This window comes from Scomber scombrus, chromosome 1 (genome assembly GCF_963691925.1).
Source record: "Scomber scombrus chromosome 1, fScoSco1.1, whole genome shotgun sequence".
Lineage (NCBI taxonomy): Eukaryota > Metazoa > Chordata > Actinopteri > Scombriformes > Scombridae > Scomber > Scomber scombrus.
In genome coordinates, this window is record NC_084970.1 from 24514023 (window position 1) to 24540868 (window position 26846).

The 26846-nt window shown below is 38.7% G+C and overlaps 3 protein-coding genes across 3 annotated transcripts in view; 1 reads left to right on the forward strand and 2 right to left on the reverse strand.

Moving 5' to 3' along the window:
• LOC133992305 (transmembrane protein 255B) overlaps positions 1 to 12659 on the reverse strand; it is a 15294-nt gene extending 2635 nt beyond the window's left edge. Inside the window, exons 1-5 of the mRNA XM_062431061.1 lie at positions 12596 to 12659; positions 11573 to 11715; positions 11411 to 11473; positions 2986 to 3075; positions 1346 to 1444 (exon numbers count right to left, since the gene is read on the reverse strand). Of these exons, the coding sequence (XP_062287045.1) occupies positions 1346 to 1444; positions 2986 to 3075; positions 11411 to 11473; positions 11573 to 11715; positions 12596 to 12659 (459 nt within the window). The remainder of the gene's footprint in view (positions 1 to 1345; positions 1445 to 2985; positions 3076 to 11410; positions 11474 to 11572; positions 11716 to 12595) is intronic.
• A 977-nt stretch (positions 12660 to 13636) lies between these two features.
• grk1a (G protein-coupled receptor kinase 1 a) lies at positions 13637 to 20792 on the reverse strand. The gene is made up of 7 exons (XM_062423896.1): positions 19529 to 20792; positions 18551 to 18678; positions 18279 to 18436; positions 17061 to 17144; positions 16013 to 16137; positions 15278 to 15479; positions 13637 to 14469 (listed from the first exon to the last, which is right to left on the reverse strand). Exons 1-7 carry the CDS (start codon positions 20228 to 20230, stop codon positions 14177 to 14179), a joined length of 1692 nt encoding a protein of 563 aa, XP_062279880.1. The 5' UTR covers positions 20231 to 20792; the 3' UTR covers positions 13637 to 14176.
• A 520-nt stretch (positions 20793 to 21312) lies between these two features.
• On the forward strand, positions 21313 to 26029 carry LOC133984554 (potassium-transporting ATPase subunit beta-like). Its single transcript, XM_062423963.1, has 7 exons — positions 21313 to 22028; positions 23771 to 23899; positions 24011 to 24124; positions 24216 to 24421; positions 24537 to 24599; positions 25067 to 25159; positions 25867 to 26029. Exons 1-7 carry the CDS (start codon positions 21917 to 21919, stop codon positions 26023 to 26025), a joined length of 876 nt encoding a protein of 291 aa, XP_062279947.1. The 5' UTR covers positions 21313 to 21916; the 3' UTR covers positions 26026 to 26029.
• Positions 26030 to 26846: the final 817 nt, after the last annotated feature.

Genomic DNA, 26846 nt, shown 5'->3' on the forward strand with positions numbered 1-26846 from the left:
CTTGAAAATAAATAACATTACAACACAATAAGGGAATTTTAAAAAAAGAAGTATTTTTAAAGAGAGAAATGCTTTTCTCTTATTCACCTGTTTTTACAGGTAGTTGATTTCAATTCAAAACAAAAAACCATCGAAATTTAGAAGTAATATAATAACAAAATGAGTCCTTTCTCCCATGGTATTACAATCAAAAGTAAGCAACAATGTCTTTTTTTCTTTAGCTGCGTACTGTTAAAGACTTCTGACATGATAACATTTAAGTTGCCTTTATTAGTTACACTGTATTCACTGTTTCTGGGTTTTCCCTCCATAACATACCTGCATTCAGTTTCGTTAACCCTTTTCCGCAAAACCATCAGCCTCTTACCCATCCTCCTGTTTTATCTTGTCATTCTCCTCACTTAAGTTTATCCACCCATCTTCGCACGTGCACCTCATCTCCTCCTATTAGTTCAGTTAGACTTGGATCATTTGTTCTGCTCTGTGTGGTTCAGTTTTGCTTTGACCTGCTTTTGCTTGTATGAGCCTTAGACAAGTTGTTCTTCATCCTGCAGTCTCCTGTATTTGGGTCCACCTGCTCTGTTCAGCCTAACAACCTTTCCAAAACTTCAGGGACATTCAAAACTATAGAATAAATCAATTAATGACTCTACTACTTTCTGGGGGGAAAAAGACATCTGTCATCTATGTCAGTAAATCTTCCAGTCATACTGTTAAAGGAATACATTTTGTGGATGATTTTAGATACATTTCTTTAACTTTATTAGTTATATAAAATTTAAATGATGTAAGACAAGCTTTTTGACAGATAAATACATGGTTAGTAGGAAACTGTCTACATTTCTCTATATCATTTCCAGACCTTAATATATTTATATTGAAATTCATGCAGTTGCATTCAGATTATACAGATATCAGTGAGCCAGTGAATCTCTGCAGTAACATTATTTGACCACTAGATGCTGCTACACACTTTGTAAAAGCCCCTAAAGGGCTGCAAAGAAAAAATTGACATCAACCCAAGATACAGTTCGTCCAGTAAGACACAGGCATAACACAGAGGGTAAGATGAGGTCAATTTAAAGAATTTGAAGGTGATCTGAAAGTGTGTCCATATATTGGACTGTGGTGGAAAAGTACTCTCTCAAAGTGAGGAAATACAGTAAATGTTAATACAGCAGAGACAATGCAAGTGGTGTGTGCGTGTGTATGTGTGTGTGTGTGTGTGTGTGTGTGTGTTTGTGTGTGTGTGTGTGTGCGTGTGTGCGTGCATGGTGTGTGTGTGTGTGTGTGTGTGTGTGTGTGTGTGTTTGTGTGTGTGTGTGTTTGTGTGTGTGTGTGTGTGTGTGTGTTTGAGACTCACCTCAGTGTAGTAGCTGTCATAAGCGTAGCCCGATCCACTGGCATAAAAGTCACACATGTCCTCCTGCAGGGGCCTTGTATCCTGTGTATGAAGATATTATTCCACTCATCACACTCCACACAAAACTGTGATCTAAATGTTTTTCCTCTGCATTATTTTCCTCTTTGAGAGTAAATTTCTTGGCGACACACTTGTGTATCATGTAAAGCTACATGTGAATGAATTTGAACCCTGGCTTGTGTCCATTCTCTTCCTGTTTCTCTGACACTGCAGCAGTGACGTTTTACAACATGTGCACCGGACTACAAAACCTCCTGCATCAAATGTCCCTGGACTTAATATAATGTGGGAAGTCATAAAATCATTTTCACTGTCCGAGGCTTGACGGTGCAATAAATATGATTTTTACTGCTCTGTGAGCAAAAATAAATATATCTGCAGGAGTGTGATAGCATTGTTGATCAATATCAGTGACTCAGTGCCAGCTGCTGAGAGGTCCAGCTTTTTAAACTCTCCCTCTCTCTGGTCCATCCATACTCATCAAGACACTCATTAAAATTAATTAAGCTGATGTGAGAAACGGAGGTGCACTGGTGTTCACATTCACACACCCAGAACATCTTAAAGAAACAACACTTGAACCAAATCAGGTTTTTGCACAATTGAAGTTTCCCACTTCTGGTGTTGTACTGTCACTGAAGGTACAACATGATCTAACAGTGCCAAATACTTATAATAGATAGACAATATAGTACCAGTCTAAAGTTTGGACACACTTTCTCATTCTCTTAAATGAGGAAGTTTTGACTGGTACTGTACATATATCAAACTCCAACACACCTTTGCTAAATCATTTCCTGGGAAATCAATTCTTAATTGATAACATATAAAATATCTTTGATTGTTGCATATTCTGCGTATTTTTTGACTGCATATTTATTTATCTGTGACAGCCCTCTTGACCTGCTGTTTGGGCTGTCCTTCCTTTTTAGGAGTAAAGCAGGAAGCGCATCACTGATTATCACCTGTATCTCTGGGTGTATGTGTCGGTTTGCTGCTTGGTTTGGGGTTAGGTTTAGGTTTTCCCTTGTGTATATTTTCTGTCTTCATTACACTTCACTGTTCACTCATTCAAGCACTCAACAAACAACTGATGTTACTGGTTTACGTACTTTATATTGTCGTTGGTTAACTTTTTTTAGTAAATCTTAAAAGTCATGTATTGTCCTCTGCTCTTTTTCCTCCCCATCATAAACGCAAACATTTTCTGTGATTTGGAGAAAGCTGGGGACACATTTTTAATCAGCCCTGTTTTGCTGAGTGTTTCTCAGGATCTTCCGGTCACCCAGCAGCTCTCTGCAGGTCGAACTCTTAGATTGGTTGGTCAGGTCTACCTGAGTCGTGGTATGGCTGACTGCTCTGATTTATCAGGAGATGCTAACCTCACTGATGTGTGCACAAATCTCAGCCTGCATTTCTGCACAGAAAACTTCTGTATCTGTTAAAGTTTGTTGTTTAAGTGTGGCTTTATTTACACAAAATATAGTGAATTAGTATACTACCTTTTTATATCTGCGCAGGCACTTGAATAACACTTGCAGTATTGCATGAGTGATACTTACAATGAACTCTGAAGCAATGATCCCGTCCACGATGGCACAGAAGAAAGATGCAATGACTCCGATGCTGACAAAGATGATGGCTGCCATGAGCTTGGAGAGAGGTGAAGATGAACAGAAGAAGGTAAAGTCATGAAAAAATGTTTTGGAACAAACACAAAAATTTAATGAAGTATCACCAGAGCAGAAAATTAATGAGATTTGCAGCTTGTGAAATACAGTTTTGATCATGTGACTGTATGGAATCACAGTTCGGACATATAACCTAAATAAAAAATGGAAATTATTAAATAGACTTTATGTTTTATATAGAAATATGTTTAATGAACACATCAGTGAATTATCATTTATGTACAAAAATGATTTACCCTAACAGAATCATAAATTGATTTTTCCAAATGATTTGACTATTGATTTTTGTGATTATGTAAGTTGTCATGTTGCATGTTAAGTCACACACATAGGTAAGCTTCTCTGCTGGTCGTGTGTGATCAGCTGCAGTGTCTGGGCTGCAGGACAATAAAAGAAATGTATGGCTTCTTACTCTGCCAGTGTAGAGGTGCTTTGTGGGTAATTTATGGGGAAAGAGGCAACATGCGAGGACAGAGGGACGGCCTTTTGTACCAGCAAGGTCAATCTAATTCTCCCAATCTGATACACACACACACACACACACACACACACACACACACACACACACACACACACACACACACACACACACACACACACACACACACACACACACACACACACACACACACACACACACACACAAACACATGCACACCATCAGACCCAGCTGTCTGGTCACAGATGTCTGATCATAAACTTTATCTCTGAGCATCATTTAGTGTCTGTTCAATCACTCCTGTGGGACTGATCCTCCTGAACTGAAACAAGAGATGAAACACACTTTTTTTTCTTCCCATCTACGCATCTAAATTGATACATGAGTTACATCAGTTTATCCCACAATTTAACAGAAAAAGGTAAAAGTCGATCCTTTATGAACACAGGTGACTTTACTCATTAGGATCTTTATTTCCATTTCATTGATTTCTGGTGACATTCAAAATCCTCCCTCTTTCCTGATCAGCAATCCAGAGATATGAACTAAATTTATTTCATCCACAAGTCAAATTTCTATAAATGATGTTAACAGACATGGCTTCACATTTCAAAGTGATATGAGTAAAACACATCCACCATACTACAACTCTCTTGGTTGGATTATTTTAATAATTTACAGTTGATGATCATGAAGTCGCATGAAGAGATATTTTATTGGAAGATCAATGATCCTGAAATTAATCAGAAGTCAAATCATTTTCCTGCTTCCTAAAAATTCCTAATCGTCTGCTTTTCTTGATCCTTAAGTTGCACTGACAAGCTTGTGAGACCAAAAACAGACGATTCAGTTGATTGTGTTTGTGTTTCAGAACAAAAACTAAATGTTTAAACAGATATATACATTTGAAAGCAAGAATATGAACAGATGTAATGTTTGTTGGGGATTTTGTTACATTATAATAAAGAATTTTGTCATGCTTCACTTTTATATGAAAAAGTCAATATAAAAATGTTTAATTTCATTTCAGTGACTCATATACAAGTAACGTTCATTTTTTGTAAATAGCATTATCTTCACAGCAGCAGTTTACTGTAAGGTGTTGTAAGAGGAAACTCAGCTGCAGGCTTACAGATGATCATTTATTTCTATGTTAATCATGTATTAATCATTTGTCTATATATTCATTTAAGATGTACTTTCCTATAATCTTGGTCACTGTAAATGGAGGCCAACTCTTAGTATAATGTGTATAGTGATCATCATATGCCTTCAGAGAGACAGAGGTTCTATGTTGATAATGTTGATAATACTATGGCCGTTGTTTATTTGAAGAGGGTTCAGAGTCTTGTGATGTTATTATTAAGTTGTCAGGATGATGTGTTGTCAGAGCAATACGTACAAAGATTTCTGTAGATTTAACTCATCAGATGATGTGATGATAAGAGCTTCTTTTGTCTAGTTTCTTATAAAAAACCACACCCTTGTGTCCCATCTGTGAGAATAAAGATTCATTTAATCTCCATATTGTACAATATATCCATTCTTTTAACAACCTGCAAGTGTTTTATGTGATTTGTTTAAGTTTTTAAGAAGAATTTAAGGCAGTTTTCTATGACAAGGCTCATCAGCAGGATGAATAGTTAGGGACCCGGCACATCTGTACATATTTTCACTTATTCCAGCTAATAAAACATCTGCTTTGGTTGAAGGCTGGTGAAGCAGGTGCATCACAGCAACTGAGTGTGAGGTAAACACAATGAAGCACAGTCTGTACATGCACTTGACTAAATAATTGTTTTTATGTAACACCTCAATCCAGTAGTGTAAATGTTTAAACACAAACTGATCAAATTCACATGATGAGATTGTATTCAGGTAGGTTAATAATTAACTAACCTAGTGGCAAAGTGTTATGTGGGAAATGTCTAACTCTACATATAAGAATAACACAGGGCATTTAGAGATGTAGACCTTAACAAGATGAATGAATTTCTCTCAACAAATTGAAATAAGAGCCAGGCTGAGAAATTAAGCTTTTTTTCTGGTTTGGTTTTTATCTGCCACTGGCCCAGACTCTCCACTTCATTAGCGGTTTAAATGACTCTGCTTTTATGGGCTGCAAGTGAGAGATGAGGCCAGCAGCGGAGACAATAGAGCCTGACAACTGCATTACTTCACATTACCTTAGCACCAGCTGCCAGCACATAAAACACCTCTGCACACTCTGTCACCCAAAAGCCCCTGAATCTCCCCAGATAAAACGGGAGGAGCGAGAGAAATACTGTAAAAGATTAAAGAGATACTGTAGATAGCAGTGGAGAAAGTATAGAAAGATACAAGACTCCTGATGCAAGCCTTAGAGAAGGAAAGACGTCAGTGAAAAAGGGATAAAAACACAAAGATTAATTTTATAAGAGTCAGTAAAGATACCAATCAGGATATACTAAAGTCGCTGACTGCTGCAAGGTCTTCTTCCTCTGCTCAGTGGTCCAGTGACCAATCACAACCAGCCGGACACACTGGTAATAAGCACTGAACGCTGGGTAAAATACGTCCCTTTTACAAGGTTCACCGTTCTGCTCCTCAAGCCGCAAGGTGACCAAAAGGACAGTGGTCTGTGAAATACAGGCAGTAACTACAGGAGAGCACGAGCCACGTGAAGCGTTTAGTCATAAAGAAATCTTACAGTGTATCTAGGCAGTGAAGCCTGTTATAGGAGCCAGCAGGATAAGTGTAGATAGGAAGGGAGTTTGGGTCCCTTTTTTTCGTTTACAGAAAGAATTTCATGCTCCACAATCCCTTTAAACATGTTGGCGATAAGACAAAATGAAAAGCGGTTACATGAGTCGTTAAGATTTTTAACCTCTATCCAAGAAATGTCAGAGGAGCACAAATGTGTTTTACCTTCAACATAGTCAAATTCACAAATCTGGGAAATATCTGCCTTTATGAGCACAGTATCCTAGAACTGCCAAAAGAAATTGAGAAAAATACAGTTTCCAGTTGAGAAAAGTGGTGGAACATTATGAGCGTTGACTGACTGAGGGTGATTTTTCTTTACCAGAACAAGACTTTACCTCAGTTTTCACTTCTCGACTTGAATTGTTAACTGACTGCTCTTTCACACATATTTTGCAGTATGTAAAACTATGACCTCTATGTTCCTTTACCCAAAATAATGTACCCTCAACCTAAAAAAAGTTTAGTTTCACCAAGCAGCTGACACTGTAGTTTACTTGTTGTTTTCTAATTACACTAATTTGTGGGGTTTTTTCTTCTTAAAAAAGGTGATACCAAATCACTGTGACCATGTGGTGTACTACTCATGAAATCAGTGGATAGAAAGCGAGGGGGCACAGTCATAAAGTTAAAAAAAGCACAAATAATTGTTTTCCTTCTTCATTCTCAGTTTTAAGTACCAGCTGAATGAGTTACTCAGGTGCTGACTGAGTGATTTGAGTCAAGTCAAACTAACTTTATTTGTATAGCCCAGTATCACAGAGTTGCCCCAAGGGGCTTTAAAATCTTTGCAATAATCCAACATCCTCTATCTTTAGACTCTTGATTCAAACGAGGAAAAACCCCCCCAATGTCGTGTTTATAGACCAGAAAGCAGAATGACAGAAATACTACAAAGAAAAACAGGATGACAAAATTATAGATAGACTGATAACATTTATGAGGAATTATACTCTTTGGTATAAAACTAGAGTGTAACCGTAGCTCTATTTACAGGACATCAATATAAATTACCTATATATTTTACGTATATACTGTACACATTCAAGATACATTGCAGTCCAGTCTTTGAAATGTTCCTTGAAAAATGTCTATAGGCTGCTCTACATGTCTATACAGTAAGTCATTAATTTGCTAATGAAAATGATTCATAACAACTTAAAGGTTCAATCTGTAAGAATCTGAAATTCCTTCTCATTAGTGACACCGGTGGACCTTAAGTGAGCTGCAGTCAGCATCCTGTTGCGGCATGACTGCACTCATCACTTACTCTTCTCATAATACAGTAAAAGATCTCTAACACCGTGTTGAACTGTGCTTTATCAACTTCATCTCAACGGCAGGAAAAGCTTCAAGTTTAAATTTGTCCATCCAGGAGTCAAACTGGAAACTTAACTAATCACGTTTTCAACTGTTTATACCTCAAACTACATCAAACCGCCCACCTGCTGCTTCATGAGGTCAGAGGGGCAAAGGGCTGTGAGATCCAGGAAGCAAGATATGCTTCAGAGCTCTCAGATGTCGCATGGCATTGTGGTACGGCTCGTTGTCCTTTAATGAGCGACCGCGCTCTGCCAGCCGGCACTCACGTTACAGTGTGAGGTAAGAAGACACCTGTGTGTGAGAGCGAGTATTTTGCCAAATGTGGCTGTCACAGACACTGAAGACCAACGGCAGCGTGGCAGCGAACACACCATTAAAGTTTAAAGCACAGGACCGATGGCACAGAAGCAGGGAGATGGAGCGAGTAGCAAATATCTTTGACTGCTTCTTTACTCTGTGTTCACACATTTAAAGCCAGACACACACACACACACACACACACACACACACACACACACACACACACACACGTGTGAACAGCTCCAGGAAGACTATCTATGTTGACCGGATTAGATTCTGTAACGTAACGTAAGACAAAAGTGATCCAATCAGGTACACGACACCTCGGAGGCCACATGAAAAATTTACAAGACACACATGCACACACAGGGGACAGGCAGTGGGAACATGTTTGTATCTCCACCACACCAGGACAATCTATTTATCAGCAATGAATCATGTCTGTGATTATAAAGTGCAGTGAGATAAATCCTGGCGTTGCTGAAACTTGACTTCTGTTTCTCCTCCATATTATTCTCCAAACTACAGCAAGACAGCCTAAAAAACTATAAAACAAATGATTCAAAGCGGACTGTTCACACTGTATTTTAAAAAGATATTATTTATGTAGGACTTTTCTGACATTAAAATGAGAAGACAGATGTAGAAATATGTCCTCAACTTAGATTTGTCTTCAAATTGCCTCTGAGAGAAAAAAAGATGGTATAGTGTATAGTTCAAATTTATAGGTTAGAAACTAGAGCTGTGTCTCAAATCCATACCAAATATACTAAATACTAATTATGCACAGTAAGTACTACATATTAATAGTCATATTTAACAGTTTAGCAGTAAGTATACAAAAGAAAGTCAGCTGTGAGTGTGTTTACATACACACAAGTGTCCTGGTTTGACTCTTATCTTGTCTTAGCCTCTCGTGTCTCTACCAACAGAGAACAGTGAGACACCTGGATCAGGTGTTTGTGTGCCACAGTGTCCTGGTTTCTATAGGAGTACTCCAGTTAGTACCAGGACCAACAACACATTGCCAGGATAATCCAAAAACCTGATCATAACCAGGATATTCATGCATTTGCCTTGCTATTAGTATGTAACTGATTAGGGATGGGTTCACAAATTTTTTTTCTAATATTCCTAAACAACAGTCAGGTGCACAAATGAAGACTGAAGCAGTTTTTTCTTGCTGTAATCATTCTTTCTGTTCATACTGACTAAAATACTTTCACAATGAAGTTACAATGTAAGGTTATGTGGGCCAAAATACACAGTCCTTCTGTGAAAAAATGTATTTAACAGTTTATCTGAAGCTAGTAAGTTAATTAGTCAAATCAAGCAGATATCTTTCAACGTTACAGTTTTGTTTTTGTGACAAAGTCTTTTTGTTACTATACTTCCACTGCAGCTGAACAGCGAAACACTGTCCGAGGAAACACAAAGAGGGAATTTGATGTTCAAAAGACTGTAAATGTGTCAGATATCCACATGATATGAGGATATTTGGCCTCCATCACTTACACTGAAAGCACATTTTGAAAGCACATGAACAGGAGGAATGATAACAGCGAGGAAAACCTCTTTCAGTGTTTGTATACACTACACTATACTATGAGGATTCGTAAATAATGTATACAGTCAGTATGTAGTTTGGAAATGAGACACAGCTAAGGACTCTAATCTAAAGTTTCTGTGTCACTGGTGTTCTCTTAACACAGTCAGTCACATGGTGGGTTTCATATACTGTGAATGTGATACTGAGGATACTGCTTAAATGACACAGAGGAACAGTTTCAGCTTTTGCTTGTCCTGCAGTCACTTATTTGCATTTGTTTATTTGTTGACTGTTGATTGAAAGTCAGTTTTATGCAGATTTAGTTCCTAGAAAAACACCTGAAGTTCTCAAACTGGGTCTCAGGGACTTATTAATATATATATTTTCCCCTTTAAATACTCAGATCAGATGTCTTTCTTTTGTCTCTACTCCGGACTCGTTGACATGATAACTTTTGAACCTCCTGCTGTACAGAGATCCACTTTGATGTTATGACCTGTGTCCCTCTCTGAAATAAAGCATCCCTGTCAGCAGCTGACCAATACTAATCCAATTCTGCCTCTTGTCATGGAACTCCAGAGCCAATCACATTCACTTCCCTCGACCACAAATCCAGTCACGTACACTGACCCGGGCACAAGGACCAAAAGCACATTACGCCGGCATCGAGTAATCGGATTTGCTTCTTGCTCATAATAGAGCAATTTCCTGTAAAACTGTTCAGTGAATTTGCAACGTCTGTAACATAATCCGTTAATTTATGTTATATATGTCCTGTTTTCCAGGAACAAATGCTTTCTTTTTAGAAGGTGAATATTGTGAAGCCCAAAAAGCTGACAAAAAGTCACCTTGAGAGAGTAAACATAAGGCTGAAATGTAATTGTGACGCTGCACTATTAGAGTATTAAACAAACATTTGTTTCTCACAGAAAGGGACAAGAATCACATTCCTATCTCCTTAAACATCTGTAAAGCATTTTTAAGTTTAACAACTTGAATTCTTCAATATTCTTTTTCTTCTCCTGTTTCATTTCTGCATTTCTACGTTCAATGCCACCAACTGTTAATGTGTGGAGCTGACTAACAGAGGCTCATTGTAAAAAAAAATCTATTATCTATTAAATCTTGATCTGAATCGGTTCAAATCTATTCAAAAAAAATCTATCTATGTTTAAATAAGATGTTTCCAGCTGATATGATATGCCCTAAAGCAGTCGCTCATATCCTTTTTTCCCCACATATGACCCTTTAATAAAAATAAATTTCTACTCACAAGCCCTCCTTACTGTTTATGTATTCCTCCTGGCTATGAACAGTCAATTTATTTTATTCTCAGATGAGAAAATATCTGGTGATTCACTTCAAAAGGAGTAAAGATTTGTGTAACGTCTGAAATTAAAACATCATTTTGTGTAGAAGAAATCTTGCATTTTCTGGTTTCTGTCTTGCGATCCTTTTGTGACCCTCAGATTTATCTCACCCACAGATTGAGAACCACTACACACTGCGCAGCTTTGAGAGAATAATTAAAAGGAAGTCTTGGGCACTTAAACCCCAACACCAAAAGACGTATCCAGCTTTGAATACCAGCCAATCAGATATCAGAGTGTGTGTAAAACAAAGATTGATCTGCTTTAATCTGTGTGCCTGCAACAGGGCACTTTTTTGACATCATACTGTCGTCCCAGTCTTTTAAAGGTCATGACAATGGTTTATAGATGAGAAATTTGCCAGCATCCGGCATCAAATAAAGTACCAATCAGGTGTGCAGCAATTGCATTTGTTTATGTCCGAAGTCCAGAGACACCTTAATACCTGTATATACAGTCGAAAGGGCTCTGAGGGGTCTAAATGAAGACCAAAAATGTGGAAAATGAATGGAATAAATGTCCTCATGTGATTTTAAATGTGTAACAACAGTGGTGACAGAGGAACAGACTCACCATGGGTCTGCGGTTCTCCACCAGGTGAATGCCAACAATACCCAGAAATGCTCCAAAACTCAGCTGGACGTAGAAAGAGATCAAAGTAGATTAAGACATCACAATGTTAAAGTGTTGATGAAAGTTATAGTCATGACTGTATCTAGAAGGGCTGTCACTCACAGTGATGCCTGGGTAATATCCAGCGACGGGAACGTTGTCAGTGCGAGTTGCAGAGACCAGACCCACAGCCAGCACCACCAGAGCCAGAGCCAGCAGGGCCACCGTCACCCATAGAGCTGTTTTCCTCCGCCGCAGGTATTGAACTGAGGACAGAGAGGTGCATAGGACTGACCGTTAGACCTCATACATTCATTAAACAACAAGCTAACTCAAGGCATTAAGACAAGATATGAAAGAAACACAACATAAGATAAAATAGAAGCTAAAAATTAGACAAAATAGAAAAAGACTGGAGAATAAAAATGACAGAGCAGCTACAGTGAAGTTCAAAAAATGAATAAAAAGTCCCAAATTTAATTATGTGACAACTTCGACCTTAAACTTTAACCCCTCTGAACACTGAAGACAGCATGCTCACAGTTAGAGCTGCAACATTTAGTCGATGAATCTGTTAGTCAATCAATAGGAAATTAGTCAACAACTATTTGGATGATCAAATAATTCCATTATTTATTGATTAAAGCAAAAATGCCAAATATTTGCTGGCTGCAGCTTAAATACCTTAAATCGATTAATCATGAAGGTACACATATTGACAGATAGTGGGGGGAAAAGGTTTTACTGCACTTGTCTTTCATTTCTCTTCTTTCCTGGCAGGTGAGCTGTTATTTAATGATTATAAGTGTTTCTACCAGAAGCCCATGGACATGTTTTTTGTCTCATGTAAAAGAAAAAAATCTTTCTTTCAGAATTTAATGAACTCTTACAAAGTGTCTTCAGTTTGTAAGATTTTCTTTTGCAACCTTTTTTTTCTCATTAATGCTCCCAGGCTATAAACACAGAAACATCTCATATGCATTGAGTTTAAGTGGGCAACATTTAATGAAAGCACCTTACAAAAAACATACTTCATGTTGCTGTCAGTGACAGAATAGAGCATTAAGAAGCCTCTCTGCAGAGTCTGGCTGTGATCTCAGGATGAAACTTAATGTGTCTGGAGAACAGGTTGTGAACCCAGTGTACCTGCAGGATCCAGTATTTCTGTCGTTGTTTGCTGAGTTGTCTGCTGGGTTTCTGGCTGCTGCATTTCCATTCAGTCAGGATTCAGCTGTAAATGAAAAAAAAGATAAGGCAGCCGAGATGACGTCCGCTTGTAGTGTTTCAATCGAGTTCCTGTTGATTCACAGAGTCCACATCCTCCACAGAGACACCAAACTGGAAATACGAAGAGAGTTTATTATAACTTAGATATCTTTTTTTCTTAATAAGTGTTCACCACAGCTGACTCTGAGAGCTCAGATGGACTCAACTTTTCCTGAAGCCTGAGAGAGAAAGAGAAAAAGAGAGCGAGAGAGAGAGAGATAGAGAGAGAGAGAGAGAGAGAGAGAGAGAGAGAGAGAGAGAGAGAGAGAGAGAGAGAGAGAGAGAGAGAGAGAGAGAGAGAGAGAGAGAGAGAGACCAATCAGCTGCCCTGCATTCACCTCAGTGATAAAAAATGTATTTATTTATCTTACATACATTACATTTGATTCAGCTCAGATTTTAGAGGCATATTAGAAAGACTTACAGTATGTGTCTAACCTCTGAGCTGGTTGATAAAATGGGTTTTAGGAGGGTTTTTTATGTCTGCAGGCTGCAGCTTTGACTGCTTCTGATGCTGCAGCCTGGATGAGGAAGATGAGTTTACAGCTCCCTCCATAGGCAAATATGTGAAGAGCAAGTCATACACCCAGCTTTAGGTCTATGATGGCATCTGGAAACTGCTACTCATCCTATATGTCTGTCATCCCTCTGTCAGGGGGATATTTCTAAAAAAAAGGTAAAAGCTGTAAAAGCAGTCAACTCTTAATATAAAGTACGATGTGTGAATGCTGCCACATGTGCCACAGAAATGAGTTGTCTGTGTGTAACTGCTGCCTCTGGGATGGAGCTTTGCTGTAGGCGGAGAAATTACACTTATAAATGTGTCGCTCACATCATCAAACACTAAACATGGTGATTTTATTGGCAAAATATTTATTTGAGTTCATAAACATCTCTGCAGTATGGATACAACGTATTTACACTTCTGAAGCTGCAACATGAAATAACACAAACTGTGGAAGCAAACAGTAGAAATATGAACAAATGTGTTAACATGTTTGTGTGGTGCTTTCTAAAATAGAACCGTTAGTTCAAATTACAACCAGATGAAACTGGTTGATGAAATTTGAGTTTGTTTTTCTCTGTTATATATTTCAGACACATAATAATCAATAACTAACCCAACAACAGGAAACAAACCAAACAATAGTAGTTCAATGTTAGAAAACATTGGGACATGTGGGCATTAAAGAAAAAGACAGTATCAGTACACATGAACCGAACAGTTTTTACACTGAGCAGTTAGCATTAAACCTCGGCTAGCATTGGAAAGAGGATAAAAAGCTGGTTGAAGAAGTATTTCATCTTGTCCATGAGGACTCTAATGAGTGCTGGTGCTCGTATTTAACACAACCACTAACCTGTACGGAAATCCCTGTACAAAAAGTGCTCAAGAAAAAAAGTCAGATTGACTGATAATTTAACAGTTCATGCAGAGTTATTCATGCACTGTTTGGCCTCTTATGACAAAGTGCAGGTGGAGGATTTGGGCGGCTGCTCCAGGATGGACTCACGTCGCAGGTCATTGGGTAAGGTGCTGTTGGGGCCCCAGACTGTCAGCTCACCATAGATCCCCATTTCGATCATCTCCTCCTGCCAGGGGATGGAGATGTTTCCCGAAGCAAACTCGTCAAAAAATTCATTGTCCTTATTTTCCAGCTGCACGCCTTTAACCGTGGAAAAGGCCCCGACATCGTTGATGTTCTTGGCATAAACTGTTTTTGAATCTGGCACGAATGGTGGTGGAAGAATCCCTGAGGAAACAACAAGAAGGTGCAGATGTCAAGAGACAGACAGAGTAGGTTAGTCAAATTGTTGGACCACATTTCAGCCCTGGATTCCACAAATCAACGGAGCCACCTGGACGCTCCCAACAACATCCCACCATCAAAGAAACATGTTTGACTAGCGTGCATGTCGGAGCTCAACAAAAGAGATTCTGAAAGTGTTCAATTTAAAAACTACAAGATGGGAGAGACCGGGATTTTTTTTTTTTTTTTTACAATTAGCCTACCTCATGCAACCAACTAGACAGATAAATGTATCAGCATCAGAAACATTTTAAATTAAACACATTTTAACACAAACAGCATGAACTACCACATACACAGATCCACGAAATAGTGTCATAAAAATAGGAGTAGTATTTAGGAAAATATTAAAAGCTGCTAATAAAGTGATAAAACTACAAAACTCTCTGTTGGTAAAGTTCTCATTTATCCCTGTCAGATGCACTATGGTTGAATAAGAATAAATTAGTTATTGTTGCTATTGTTGTTATTGAGTATTTTTTCTCATTTTGTTTGGTTACTCAAAAACGTAGCTGACAGCACAAGTTAATTTGATCAACTGAAAGACCACCATCGTTCTTCAAAATCAAATATGAAAGTCTTTGCTACATTGTGAAGTATGAGAAAATTCATATTTGGGTAGTAAACAATGTGAAGTAGAATAATTTAATGTATGCAGACAAAACACTGGCAGCTAACGTGTGAGATAAATGCATATTACTTAAAACTACATTTCTGTCTTAGTGTCTCAAACACACACACACACACAGACCTGCGTTCAGCTTCCTCCAGTTGATCTCGCTAAAGAAAGGGTGAACCCGGAGGTCGTCACATGATCCATTCTTGAAGCCGAGCCTCTTGTCCACCTCTTTGCACAGCAGACCCTCACAGATGGACCTGGCGTTCTCACTGAACTTTTCTGGATAAGTCACGGGGTCGTTGAGAATCCGCTTCTTCAGTACCTTGTTCTCCACCTTTGAAAAGCACAAAGAGCAGAAGAGATTAGTTCATAACTGTAATACTTTTATAATTACTGCGGTCCCACTCAGTCTAACCTGCACGTGACTTTGCTCACATTCTTCCATCAAGTCTTTGAATGCACTAGAAATGCATTAAGGACACAAGATCTCATTCATTAGTTATGTATTAGCTGTCAGCACAACATGTTTGGATTCAGGCCATTCAGGTTAATGCACAGCCATCAGAAAATGCAGATATATGTGCAGATATATATGGTCAAATGAGGGCTCAGAGCTTCATATTTCACAGCAGTGTCAGCATCAGGCCACAAGTGGGTGGAGTTGAGCCAGCAAATCTTTAAATACTTGCTTTTATAGAGACAGATTCAGTAAAAGCTGGTTTAAACAAGAAGAGAGAGCAAAGGGTTGAGATGACTATGATGAATGAAGCAGCTAAAAAGGGCCAACAGAGCATGTTTAAAGTTGATAGTGAATATAACAACAGCTTAAAACATGCTCTGAAAAGAGTTCACACACAGCATATTTACCTTCTCTCCTCTGGTCCTAAAAGGTCCCTTAGCAGCGATAAACTCATACAGAGTGACCCCCAGAGTGAAGTAGTCTACAGAGTAGTCGTACTCTTCTCCTTTTAGCAGCTCTGGTGCCATGAAACCTGCAGGTGAAAGAGAAGTTATGACTCCAGAAAGTAAATCTGTATCATCATCTCTCTAAACTATAATCCAGAGAGTTTATATCTGTGAAGTTTCAGGTTTCTTTCAAACAATGTAGGAGTATCATACATTATCACTTCTGCTGCTAGATGTAATCAGAGGTGGAAAGTCCATATACTCATGCTGTGCTTTTTGAGGAACATTTTTTTCTAGTGTTTGTGTTTTGTGTGACTTAATACTTGCGCCACAATACTTTTAAGATTAGATTAGATTGCTATACATTAAACTGAATAAATATCAGTATGGCTGCAATACTGCACTATGCAGTATGGTTGTATCCACACTTGGACTTACTATAACTATAAAGTTCCACTAACAAGTGACTATATTCATAATTTAACACTTTGAAAAGCTGATATTCTTCAAAATGAATATTTTGTTACTAATACTAAAAGTACAGTTTTGTCTTTGAATACTTCAACTACAAAAAATAAAGACTATTTAAAATTAAGATGGTATTGTAATATTTGATACACTATGTGTCATAAAAACTGATAGTTGCTCCAATAAAATCCCTCATAACTCATGACGTCAACAAAACAATATGGTGCTTCATTTTTTTAAGAGATAAAAAATAATTATCTAGATAACTAACTAGCAAAAATGTATATTTTAGGGCAGATATTTGCTCCATTTTAACACAGCAGGTTAGTTTCAATCCAGTCATTCAGTCATGTGGTAGCTGCAGCTCTACAGTATCCTTGTGGTGTTACACAGGACAAAGTAAATGTGTTACAGTGTGAGAAAATCAATATTGATTAGCTGTGTACAGTTTACACAACCTGTTTTCAGAACAGCTACAAACAGGCTATTTGGTCTTTTTTCTCCCCCCACTTTTTCTTCTAATTATCTTTCAGTTTTGTACCTGGAGTCCCAGCGTAGCCTTTGATTTTGAGCTGATCATCAGCCATCTCCACAGCCAGACCAAGGTCAGAGATACGAACGTTACCTGTGAGAACAAACACCAGGGTCAATGTCAAGCGCTGTGCACGTCACAGATACGAATGTTGACCCGCACACTACGTCTCTGGCTCATGAGCTTGTAGTAGTGCGATAACTGAAAGATGTCCTTGTGTTAGAAGTAAGACACAGTATGTATTATAAATGTGAGTTGTGGCGTGTGTTTATACAGACCAGCATGTGTGTGATATGACCTCAGGAGGCCAAGAATAAGATATATTTTTAAAGTCAAGATTAATATTAATTTCTCACCTCTCATATAAATTAAAATAAAATGTATCCTCAGTGTATGACCCATCCTGTACACTGGGATCAGTGGGCAGCCACAGTGCAGCGCCCCCAGACCAAGTCCAGCTCTTTTTGTCAGTAGTGGTCAGAAGCACTGACAAAAGTGTTAACCCTAACATGTCTTATGTAAAGGTGAAGGATCTGCAGGTATATCTGTTGTAGCATTTACAAGTGGTTCTGTGTTTTATTTATTTATTTAAGGAGGGGGAAGTAGACTTATTTGCTTTCCATGCCACTGTCATGTCTGTACGTCAAATATGAAGCTGGAGCCAGGTGCTGGTTAGCTTAGCTTAGCATAAAGACTTGTAATAGGGGGAAACAGCTAGCCTGGCTCTGCCCCAGACTCTAGGAAGTAACTGCAACCGTCCAAGATTAAGTCTGGCATGTAACACCACGTAAAAACCCCAACATGTCGTTTTTAAACTTTAGTTTTTCTACAGATGTGTTAATCAGTGAGCTTTAGAGGTACTGGTCGGCAAATTCTGTTATCTTTGGACAGAGGTATGTTAACTTTCTCATACTTTCCAGGCTTTACACTAAACAAAGCTAAGCTAACTGTCTCCTTTTAATCTTGTCATGTAACTCAGCAAGAAGGTCAATAAAATGTCAAATTATTGTTTAAATTCAGATATACAGGTGGTCCAAATTCATCTCTTAAATGAAACCTGTGATGAAACCACTTAATTTTGTGGAGTTACATCACATCAGTTTGACAGAGCTGACTACAGTCATATTAATGACCAACAGCACAACAACTGTGAGAAACTTGAAGTCTTCCAAAAAAGGGGTTCAGACAGCATTTTCTCCATCAGTGTTTTGTCTAGAAGTGTCTGACCTTGATTATCCAGCAGCACATTCTCTGGTTTGAGGTCTCTGTAGACTATTCTCTTCTGGTGGAGATGCTCCATGCCCTGGATGATCTGAGCAGCGTAGTAGCAGGCCCTTGGCTCATCAAAACCTGGGTTGTTCTCGTCAACATTATAGATGTGATACCTAGTGGCATAGGAGGGATGGAAAGGGGTCATCTAAAGAAATTCTATATATAATAATACCAACACGAGACTGTGTGGACAGCATGTCAGTTAATTATAGTTAAAATGATCTAACCTCAGGTCTCCTCCATTCATGATAGTCATGATCAAACACAGCTCTGTTTTTGACTGGAAGGCGTAAGCCAAGGAGACAATGAACCTGCTGTGAACTCGTGCCAAGATCCTCTTCTCCACAATTGTCCCCTACAGTACAAGAGAGGACAGGAGTCAGCACTTTACACCACTTTTCTCAGAGAGCAATTCAGAGTCAGTATTGACAGCACTCTAGATATCATATCATAGACATTGGTCATATTCAGATAACCTTTTAATGGCCAGTATGAACAGGAACATATGTATATATTTAATATTACAATTAACATATGGACACCTGAGTATTGTTTGAAGATGAACTTTTAAAAAAAAAGTGAATCTATCCTTTAAAGTTAAAGCGTTATAAAGACAAAAAACACATTAAAACATACTGTAGGTAGGCAAATCTGTTTTGGTGGGTCAATCAAATAAATCCTAAATCTTAGACACTGTGGTATCCTTTGCATCAATAAAAAGAAAGCATCTTTTCCTACGGTCAACAAGTGCACAGAGCTCACCATCTTAACTTCAATCCTTCACTTAAATGACAATATCAGCTTCTGCAGAGCGTTCCGGGTTAGATTACAATAGCAAAATTTCAAAAGGTGCATGTTTTTCTTTTGGGTGCTAAGTAGAAGATTAGCTCCATTTATAAACATGGCGGGATTGGCACTTTATAAGGAGATCAAAATGTTCTAATGCCGATGGCACTAATCATATAAGCCGTCTGCAAGGCCCCATCTAGTTACTGACCATTGTTTAGAAGAGAGGATTACACAGGTACACAAAGAGGATAACAGGACAACACCACCACAATACTACTTCATGAACATAAACATGTTTCCAAATGAAAACCACTGCACAATCTCCAGTGTGTAATATCCCGAAAAATAGTCGTTTGGACTGGATGACAAGAGGTAAAGGCATCTACAAAACTCCTAGTCATGGTCTGATTCTTTACCTCGTATCCTTTTCTCTTCTTCAGCCTCTTCTTATTGAGCTTTTTGCAGGCATACAGTTTCCCCGTGGCCTTCGTCTGACAGGCAGACACTTCCCCAAAACCCCCTTTCCCCAAAACACGGAAATCCAAAAACCCGTCCTCTTCCATTGGCTGCATCTCCAGCCACTTCCACTGTAGAAACCTCTTCAGATACATGGTCTCCAGGAAGAAAGTGTAGGGTACTTCCTTGAGAAAGTCCATCACATTGTCCATAGTCTCATTTAATAGATCATCGCCGGCTTCCTGGTGTTTCTCTTTGACCTTTGTGATGCCATTCTCTGGCAGGAAGGGGCAGAAATACTTAGCAACAGGCTCCATGTACCGGGACAGGATCTTGCTGGCTTTTTTGACTCTATCCTCATCCTCAGCCATGTTGTAGTCCTCAATATCCTTCCACAGGCGGCAGGGGCCTTTATAATCATTGTTGGAATCTAGGAACTCCTGGAAAAGACGTTTGCCAATGGGCTGCTCCACGCAGACCGTCTGAAAGCCGAGGTCTAAGGTTTCCCTCAGACCCTCGCACACTGTGATGTGAGGCAGCTTCAGGCGTGAGTGGTACTTCTTGTCTCGGTTGGCTGTAGGGTTGGCAGTGCCATCAAAGCTCCCGCGGGCTGAGATGTAGGCAGAGTTGGCCACCACTGTCGACAAGCCACCAATATCCATGGTGACACAGTGGAAAGGTAAGGAGGTGGGAAGGAGAAATGTGTGCGATGCTGAAAAAGCTACAGAGAAAAGGTGCAACGAGGAGGCAGAAGTGACCGACAGCCACAGAGAGCTCAGTGATTCCCTCAGTGAGGCTGTCACTAAACCTGCTGAGAGTCAGATCTCTTCCTCTCACACACATGCAGACACACATGCAGATCTACCTGACTCATCACCTTTCCCGAAAGGGGTTTATCCACTAATGCTTTATCCTGTGCTAACCCATGTGCAGGCCGCAGAAGAGAAGGGAACAAAGAGTGAAATAAAGACTCAGGAGAAAATGAAAGTGGGAAAGAGAGGGAGAGGGAGAGAGAGAGAGAGAATGATGTGATATGCATGTAGTGGGCTGGTAATGAGTTGAATTTGCTCACAGCAGCAGCTGTCACTGAGAGAAAACTGTTCACAGTGGTTATTTCATGTGCCTGTAGAGCGCTCTGGTCTTTCACCTTTGAGGTCTTAAAGGAACATTTTATCAATTTTAAACCGTGACTTTCGCAATTTCTCCTGATTCAACAAGTATTCAACAGAAAGCACTCACCAGTCCTGAATATGCAGACTTAACTAAAAGTCAAACATGATATTACTCTACTTTTAGATTCAGTACACTGGTTATCTCTTTGTTTTAGTGATGATCTTAAGATTATATTGATACATTTTTAGGTTCTTTGTGTAATATTTTCTTTACTGGACTGTACACAGCCCAGACGGATGTTCTTATATCTAGATTTAAGACCAAAGGAGACTTTCAGGGCATGTTGGCTCTGAAATGACCAAATTATCAACATCCTGTAAATCACTTCTTAAATTAATTTTTATTCATTCACTTGTCAATAATTCTTAAGTCTTTAATACTTTAATTATGTTTTATATGCTGCACATTTTAGTCTGTTTCACTGGTTTCTGCCCGCTTGATTTTATTCCTGTATCATTGCTCCTGTTGTTTTTATTGTGTAATGCACTTTGTAACACTGTTGATTTACAAATAAACGTGTAACTATGACAACAAAAGATGCTGTTAGAGATCTGTGATATCTAGCTGAAATCCAAGTGCTTTTATGCAGTTTCCTCAAATGATACACTTTAAAATTGTGAACCTCTCACAGACAGTAAAGCTTTTAACTCACATCAGTACATGGCTGAAAACAGGCCTCTGCACCCAGAGTAGCTCTGGAGAGAATGAATGTTTTTTATGTTTCAGTGTACCAGTTATTTAAATTTGAGCAAGCCAATTTGAGCATGCAAAGTGTTGTGTTTTGACTTTTATCATTCGAAACCAAACTGTCACTTTATTCTTGATTCTTCCTGAAACCATTCTGGCTCTTCAAGGTGATCCTGAGTAAAGGACGTCGGAGGACGTTCACCTGGTCCTGCGTTGGCCCACCTCTGCATGCCTAATTTATCTCGGCCTTATAAATACTGAATCAGAGATAACACATACACCACACTGGAGCGACATCCAGGGAGTGAGGTCTTGGTTTTTACTTGAAAAAGGTAATGAGACAGGGTCCAAGACATTAGCACAAGGGACAGGAGAGACGAGAAACAAATATTATTCTTGATTTCTCGAGTGAAGCGCAGGGTACAGGTGAATAAAGAAAAGAAGATCCCTGTCAGTGCTTCAGATCCCGGGAAGCAAAAAGATTCAACATGGCCGCCTTGAAGGAGAAGAGGACTTGCGGGCAGCGCTGCGAAGACTTTGGCCACTTTGTGTGGAACTCAGAGAATGGGACACTTATGGGAAGAACACCAGAGAAATGGGGTAAGAATGGGAAAAAAAACAATCAATTAGCTTTCCTCTTTAATGTGAGAGATAAACCTCTGGAATATATCCTTAACCTGCCTGGTTAAGCTCATAATGATATATATTACTATTGAGAACATTCTGTCATTTATAAGGCTGTGATGATGAAGGATGGCCATAAGTACTGTTCATCTTTGCCAGTAGAGTTTTATTTTGGGACGTGTTATCTCCTTTCAACATTGATTCATTTTACAGTTTAGGGGACCAAAACTTGCACAATGCAGGTAGCAGCTATTTGGCCTCTCATTTGCTTAACTCAAATTGGGAATTCGATTGGAATAAACACATCTGACAGTCTCAAAAAATAAATAAACAATAGCTGCAGGTTTTTCAAATTTGTCTTAAAACTACATGCACATGTCACATCAGTCCATATTTCCTTATTGGCCATGAAGCCATCACTTCTTACCAATACTGATATAAGTGATTGGAGACAATATCCATGGTCCTCATTCTGTGCAAAAATTAATTCTAAAGATCAGCCAAAGCTATTTTAAGCTGTGTGTTACCATCTTTTACCACAGCTCAGCAAGGAAACAAAGTCCAGAAAGCAAAATGAAGAAATGTAATTCTGAAAAAAACAAAACAAAAAACACTTTAAATGTGTAAAATACCCACTTGATTTTATTAACTCTGGCTGCAGAAGCCTCGTATCAGCTTCAACTGAATGAAGAATGTGAAATTTGTCATCCATCTCTTATAGTAAGAGGGGGGTCACACTATAAGAAGGGATATCTTAATGTCTTGTATGAACAGGAGGAACAATTATAGTGAGCAATAACACTTTCAATGTACATAAAGACATGTGAGTAGTGTATTAAGATAGACTTATCTGAACATATCCTCTCATCAGATCAGCAATTGCACTGAATGGTGTGTCTGTTTTATCCATCTATAACAAAGGTCAACCTTTAAAAAATCAGATGAAATAACAATATTTGTCAAATATTAGTGAAGAAATGCTCATATGAAATTTGAAACAAGTTTATATAAAACAAATTCTAGAAAAAAAAATTCAAAATATTATTTTAAGTGTAATATAGGGTGTAAAGGCTTTAGTGGGCCATCATTCACCATCTCGGCTTTGAAAATGAATGCACTGCATACAAGCAGCTATGTGTGTGTGTGTGTGTGTGTGTGTGTGTGTGTGTGTGTGTGTGTGTGTGTGTGTGTGTTACTATGTTACTAGACACAAACACGCACACGTGAGCTCACTCACACAGAAAGTACTCTTGTACACCATTATGTTTGACTTTTTCTGTCCTTTTAATTATCACCACAGCAAGGTGTATGCTTGCATGTGTACAGAGAGAGATAAATGTTATGATAAGCTTTGGTTTTCTGGGGTTTGCAAGAGTCCCTCCTCTCAGTTTGATCTTACAATCAGATTAAATTGAGGGCACCTTGACCTCTGCCAATGTGAACATACACATTTGTAACCACACTCTCTGTGCCAAGAGTGTTTGTACATTCAGCTTAATAGCCTTGCTAGTGTATATTGTAAATACAGGCGGCAAAGTTTAATCTTTTTTTTAAAATCCCTTTTGCTCACTTTCTTTATTGTACTTTAATTTTAATGCTCATGTATGAAAACAAAAATGATCGGGGTTGAAATGAGAAAAGCTTCAAAATAATAAATATTACAGCACCAGAGAGGCAAACCTGACTGTGTGTGTCTATGTGTACCTCTCTCCTCACAGTGTACATCAGTCTGTATTATGTGGCCTTCTATGTGGTGATGACAAGCCTCTTTTCTCTGGCCATCTGGACGCTCATGTATACCCTGGATCCGTATGCTCCGGACTACCAAGACCGGCTAAAATCTCCGGGTAACACAACAAAAACAACAACAACAACAACAACAACAACAACAACAACAAGGACTTATAACACCTAAATCAGTGACTTTTAACCAGCTCACTGTTTGCTCGTCTGTGCAGGTGTAATGGTGTGGCCCGACAGTTATGTAGATGAGAAGATTGAAATCACCTACAACGTGTCAGACAAGAGCTCCTGGATGAAGAAGGCCACCATCATCCATAACTTCCTGAAGCGTGAGTATTTGTTCACTAGTGGAAAATGATCTAATGTTTAATGTGGCCAAACTTTAAAAAAGGATTTTCTCTTAATGTTCCCCTCCTTCAGCGTACAATGACACCAAGCAGCAAGAATGTAACTACCACAACTGCACGAAGGGAAAGTACTTCATCCAGAACGACTTCCATGCCCCGGGCCACACCAAGTGGGCGTGCCCCTTCACCCAAAGCATGCTGGGACCCTGCTCAGGACTTGACGACCCAACCTTCGGCTACAACTGCAGCATGCCTTGTCTCATCATTAAGATGAACAGGGTCGGTGTGATTGATAAATATCCTTCTGAAAAACTGGAACCTGCAGTAAATTAAATGGTTAGGATTAGGGTAAATAACCAAGACTGACGGTAAATTTTCTGTTTTATCTCTGCAGATCATTGGCTTTTTGCCTACTAATCACACTGAGAGTCCTCCATATGTCAACTGCACCACACTGGTGAGTCACAACTGTAAAAACTGAATTTAACAGCATGCATCCAAGATAATAAGTCTGTTAATTATCATTTTTAAAGTTGTACACCAGCAATTTCGTATTTCCCTTTCATTAAGTTGAGAGTTTGAGAGACACTTCAAAATTGATGAGGTAACGGCTGACATATCCTGACTTTTAGTCCCTTATATTGATTCAGCTCTGTAAACTCTCCATCCTATATTTCCCATAATGCAACTATATGGCGTATTTTCATAAGATCCACTCTTCCTGGTAAATGCTTACATCTTTGAAACTACAGGACATAGCAAGGGGTTTCTGTTAAAAATGTACCCCACAAACTTCATAAAGCTCCACCTGAGCCACAGAAGACATTATACAGCTGTTTTCACAGGCAAATAAACTGATGTTTAAACCAGTGAAGTGCCTCTTCCAAAAAAAAGCCAAACTTCTGTGTCTATGTGTTTTTTCAGGATGGACATGACAATGTGGCGAAAATTGAGTATTTCCCTGAAAAAGGAGTTATGGATCTCTCTTACTTTCCGTATTACGGAAGACTGGCACACGTAAGTTAAAAGAAACACATACGCACACTGAGAAAGACCCTGCACACTACATTTATATGTCACTCATTTTGTCACTTGGTTTGTGGTAATATCACTAATTGTAGATGTGTTTGTGAATAAGCACCACTAAAGCACATCATCAAATGTAATGATTGAGGCCTCAAGGCAGGTCTTTATTACCTGTTTTGTGTGTTTGATGGGGCGTCACAGTCACCAAAAACAGCACTTTGCAACCTGGAGTTCAGGAGTCAGGCAGGGGGTCACACAATTAATCTGAGGGGTTGCAACTAGAAAAAAAACATGTTTCTGCAAAAGAAAAAAAGTTTATTTTTACACAACAGCCTTAGTCACAACCTATTGATATGTATGCTGAGGAGTCATAAGTTCCATTTTAAGGGATCACAATCCAAATAAATGTTGGGAGTAGATAGTAGTTGATGGTATAAAACTCCTTTCTCTCCCCACATTTCCTGTCTGTCCCTTGACTATATACACCATAAATAAAGACAAAAGCCCCAAAAATATTAAAAACAACAACAAACAAACTACTTAAAAAAATTATTTAAAGGAACAATTACTTTAAGGCCACATCTAATATTTGGCTTTTGAGTGTTTCCACTTATACATCACAGTAAGGATCAGATTAGTCAAATTCTGACATTAAAACAAATTTAAAGGTCTGCATTACCTCTTCTTCTTCTCTTCAGCCTACCTATGTCAACCCGTTGGTGGCTGTTCGGCTCAGCCTGGTCGGAGAGAAAAAGGCGAAGATCCAGTGCCGAGTGGTCGCTGACAAGATCACCTACGAACACTTCCATTTACCCTATGAGGGAAAAGTCACCTTCACTCTTACACAATTGAAATGAGGAAAGCAGATAAAGGCAGGCGACCCTGTAATCATCAAACAACTCAGTTTCAAAGGAGTAGGTGTCTACAGATCAATACTGACTATTTTTTATTTGACAGCTTTTTAACTACTTGTATTCACCTAACCCACCATCACAGGCTGTGTGGTGCTTTTATTAATATGATTTGTCATGCTCTGTTGATTAAATTATGTTTTGATCTGTATTGGGTTTTTATCATAAAAACATTAATCTACTGAATATTGAATATGATGTAACCTGGTATACTTTAACAAACGTTACCACTACCTGTATGCCTTCTCTTGTCTTTACTTCACATGCAAAAACGAAAACACAGATCTGAGGATTTTTGAAATGAGAAAGAGACAGCCAACTACTGTAAGTTGGATTTAATAAATGAAACTGTGCAAAATGCTTAAATGTAGCTCATGTATCTAAAAAAAAAAAAAAAAAAAACTTTTTAAATAAAGATGTACTCCAGTTTCTGTTTGTTCCCATAAGAGTATTTAACAAAGGTTTATGGATTATTTATTTTCACTTTGCATCAACAAAATGCAAAACTATTACAAATAATACCTATCTCTCTAATCTCTAAAAATCTATTCAAGTACACTCAGTAGTGTATCTGTAACTGGCTGCCGTAGACCTGCTAATAGGATGATGATGGTGGTGTTGAGATATCTGATAAACCTGCTGACTGTAGTAGTTTGTAGTTTTTCAGCTTACACAACACAGGTGTGCTCACATACTGTATGCACACACAAACGTGCGCGTGTAGTGCCGTCCACAGCTGATCCACAGCTGATCCACAGCTGATTATT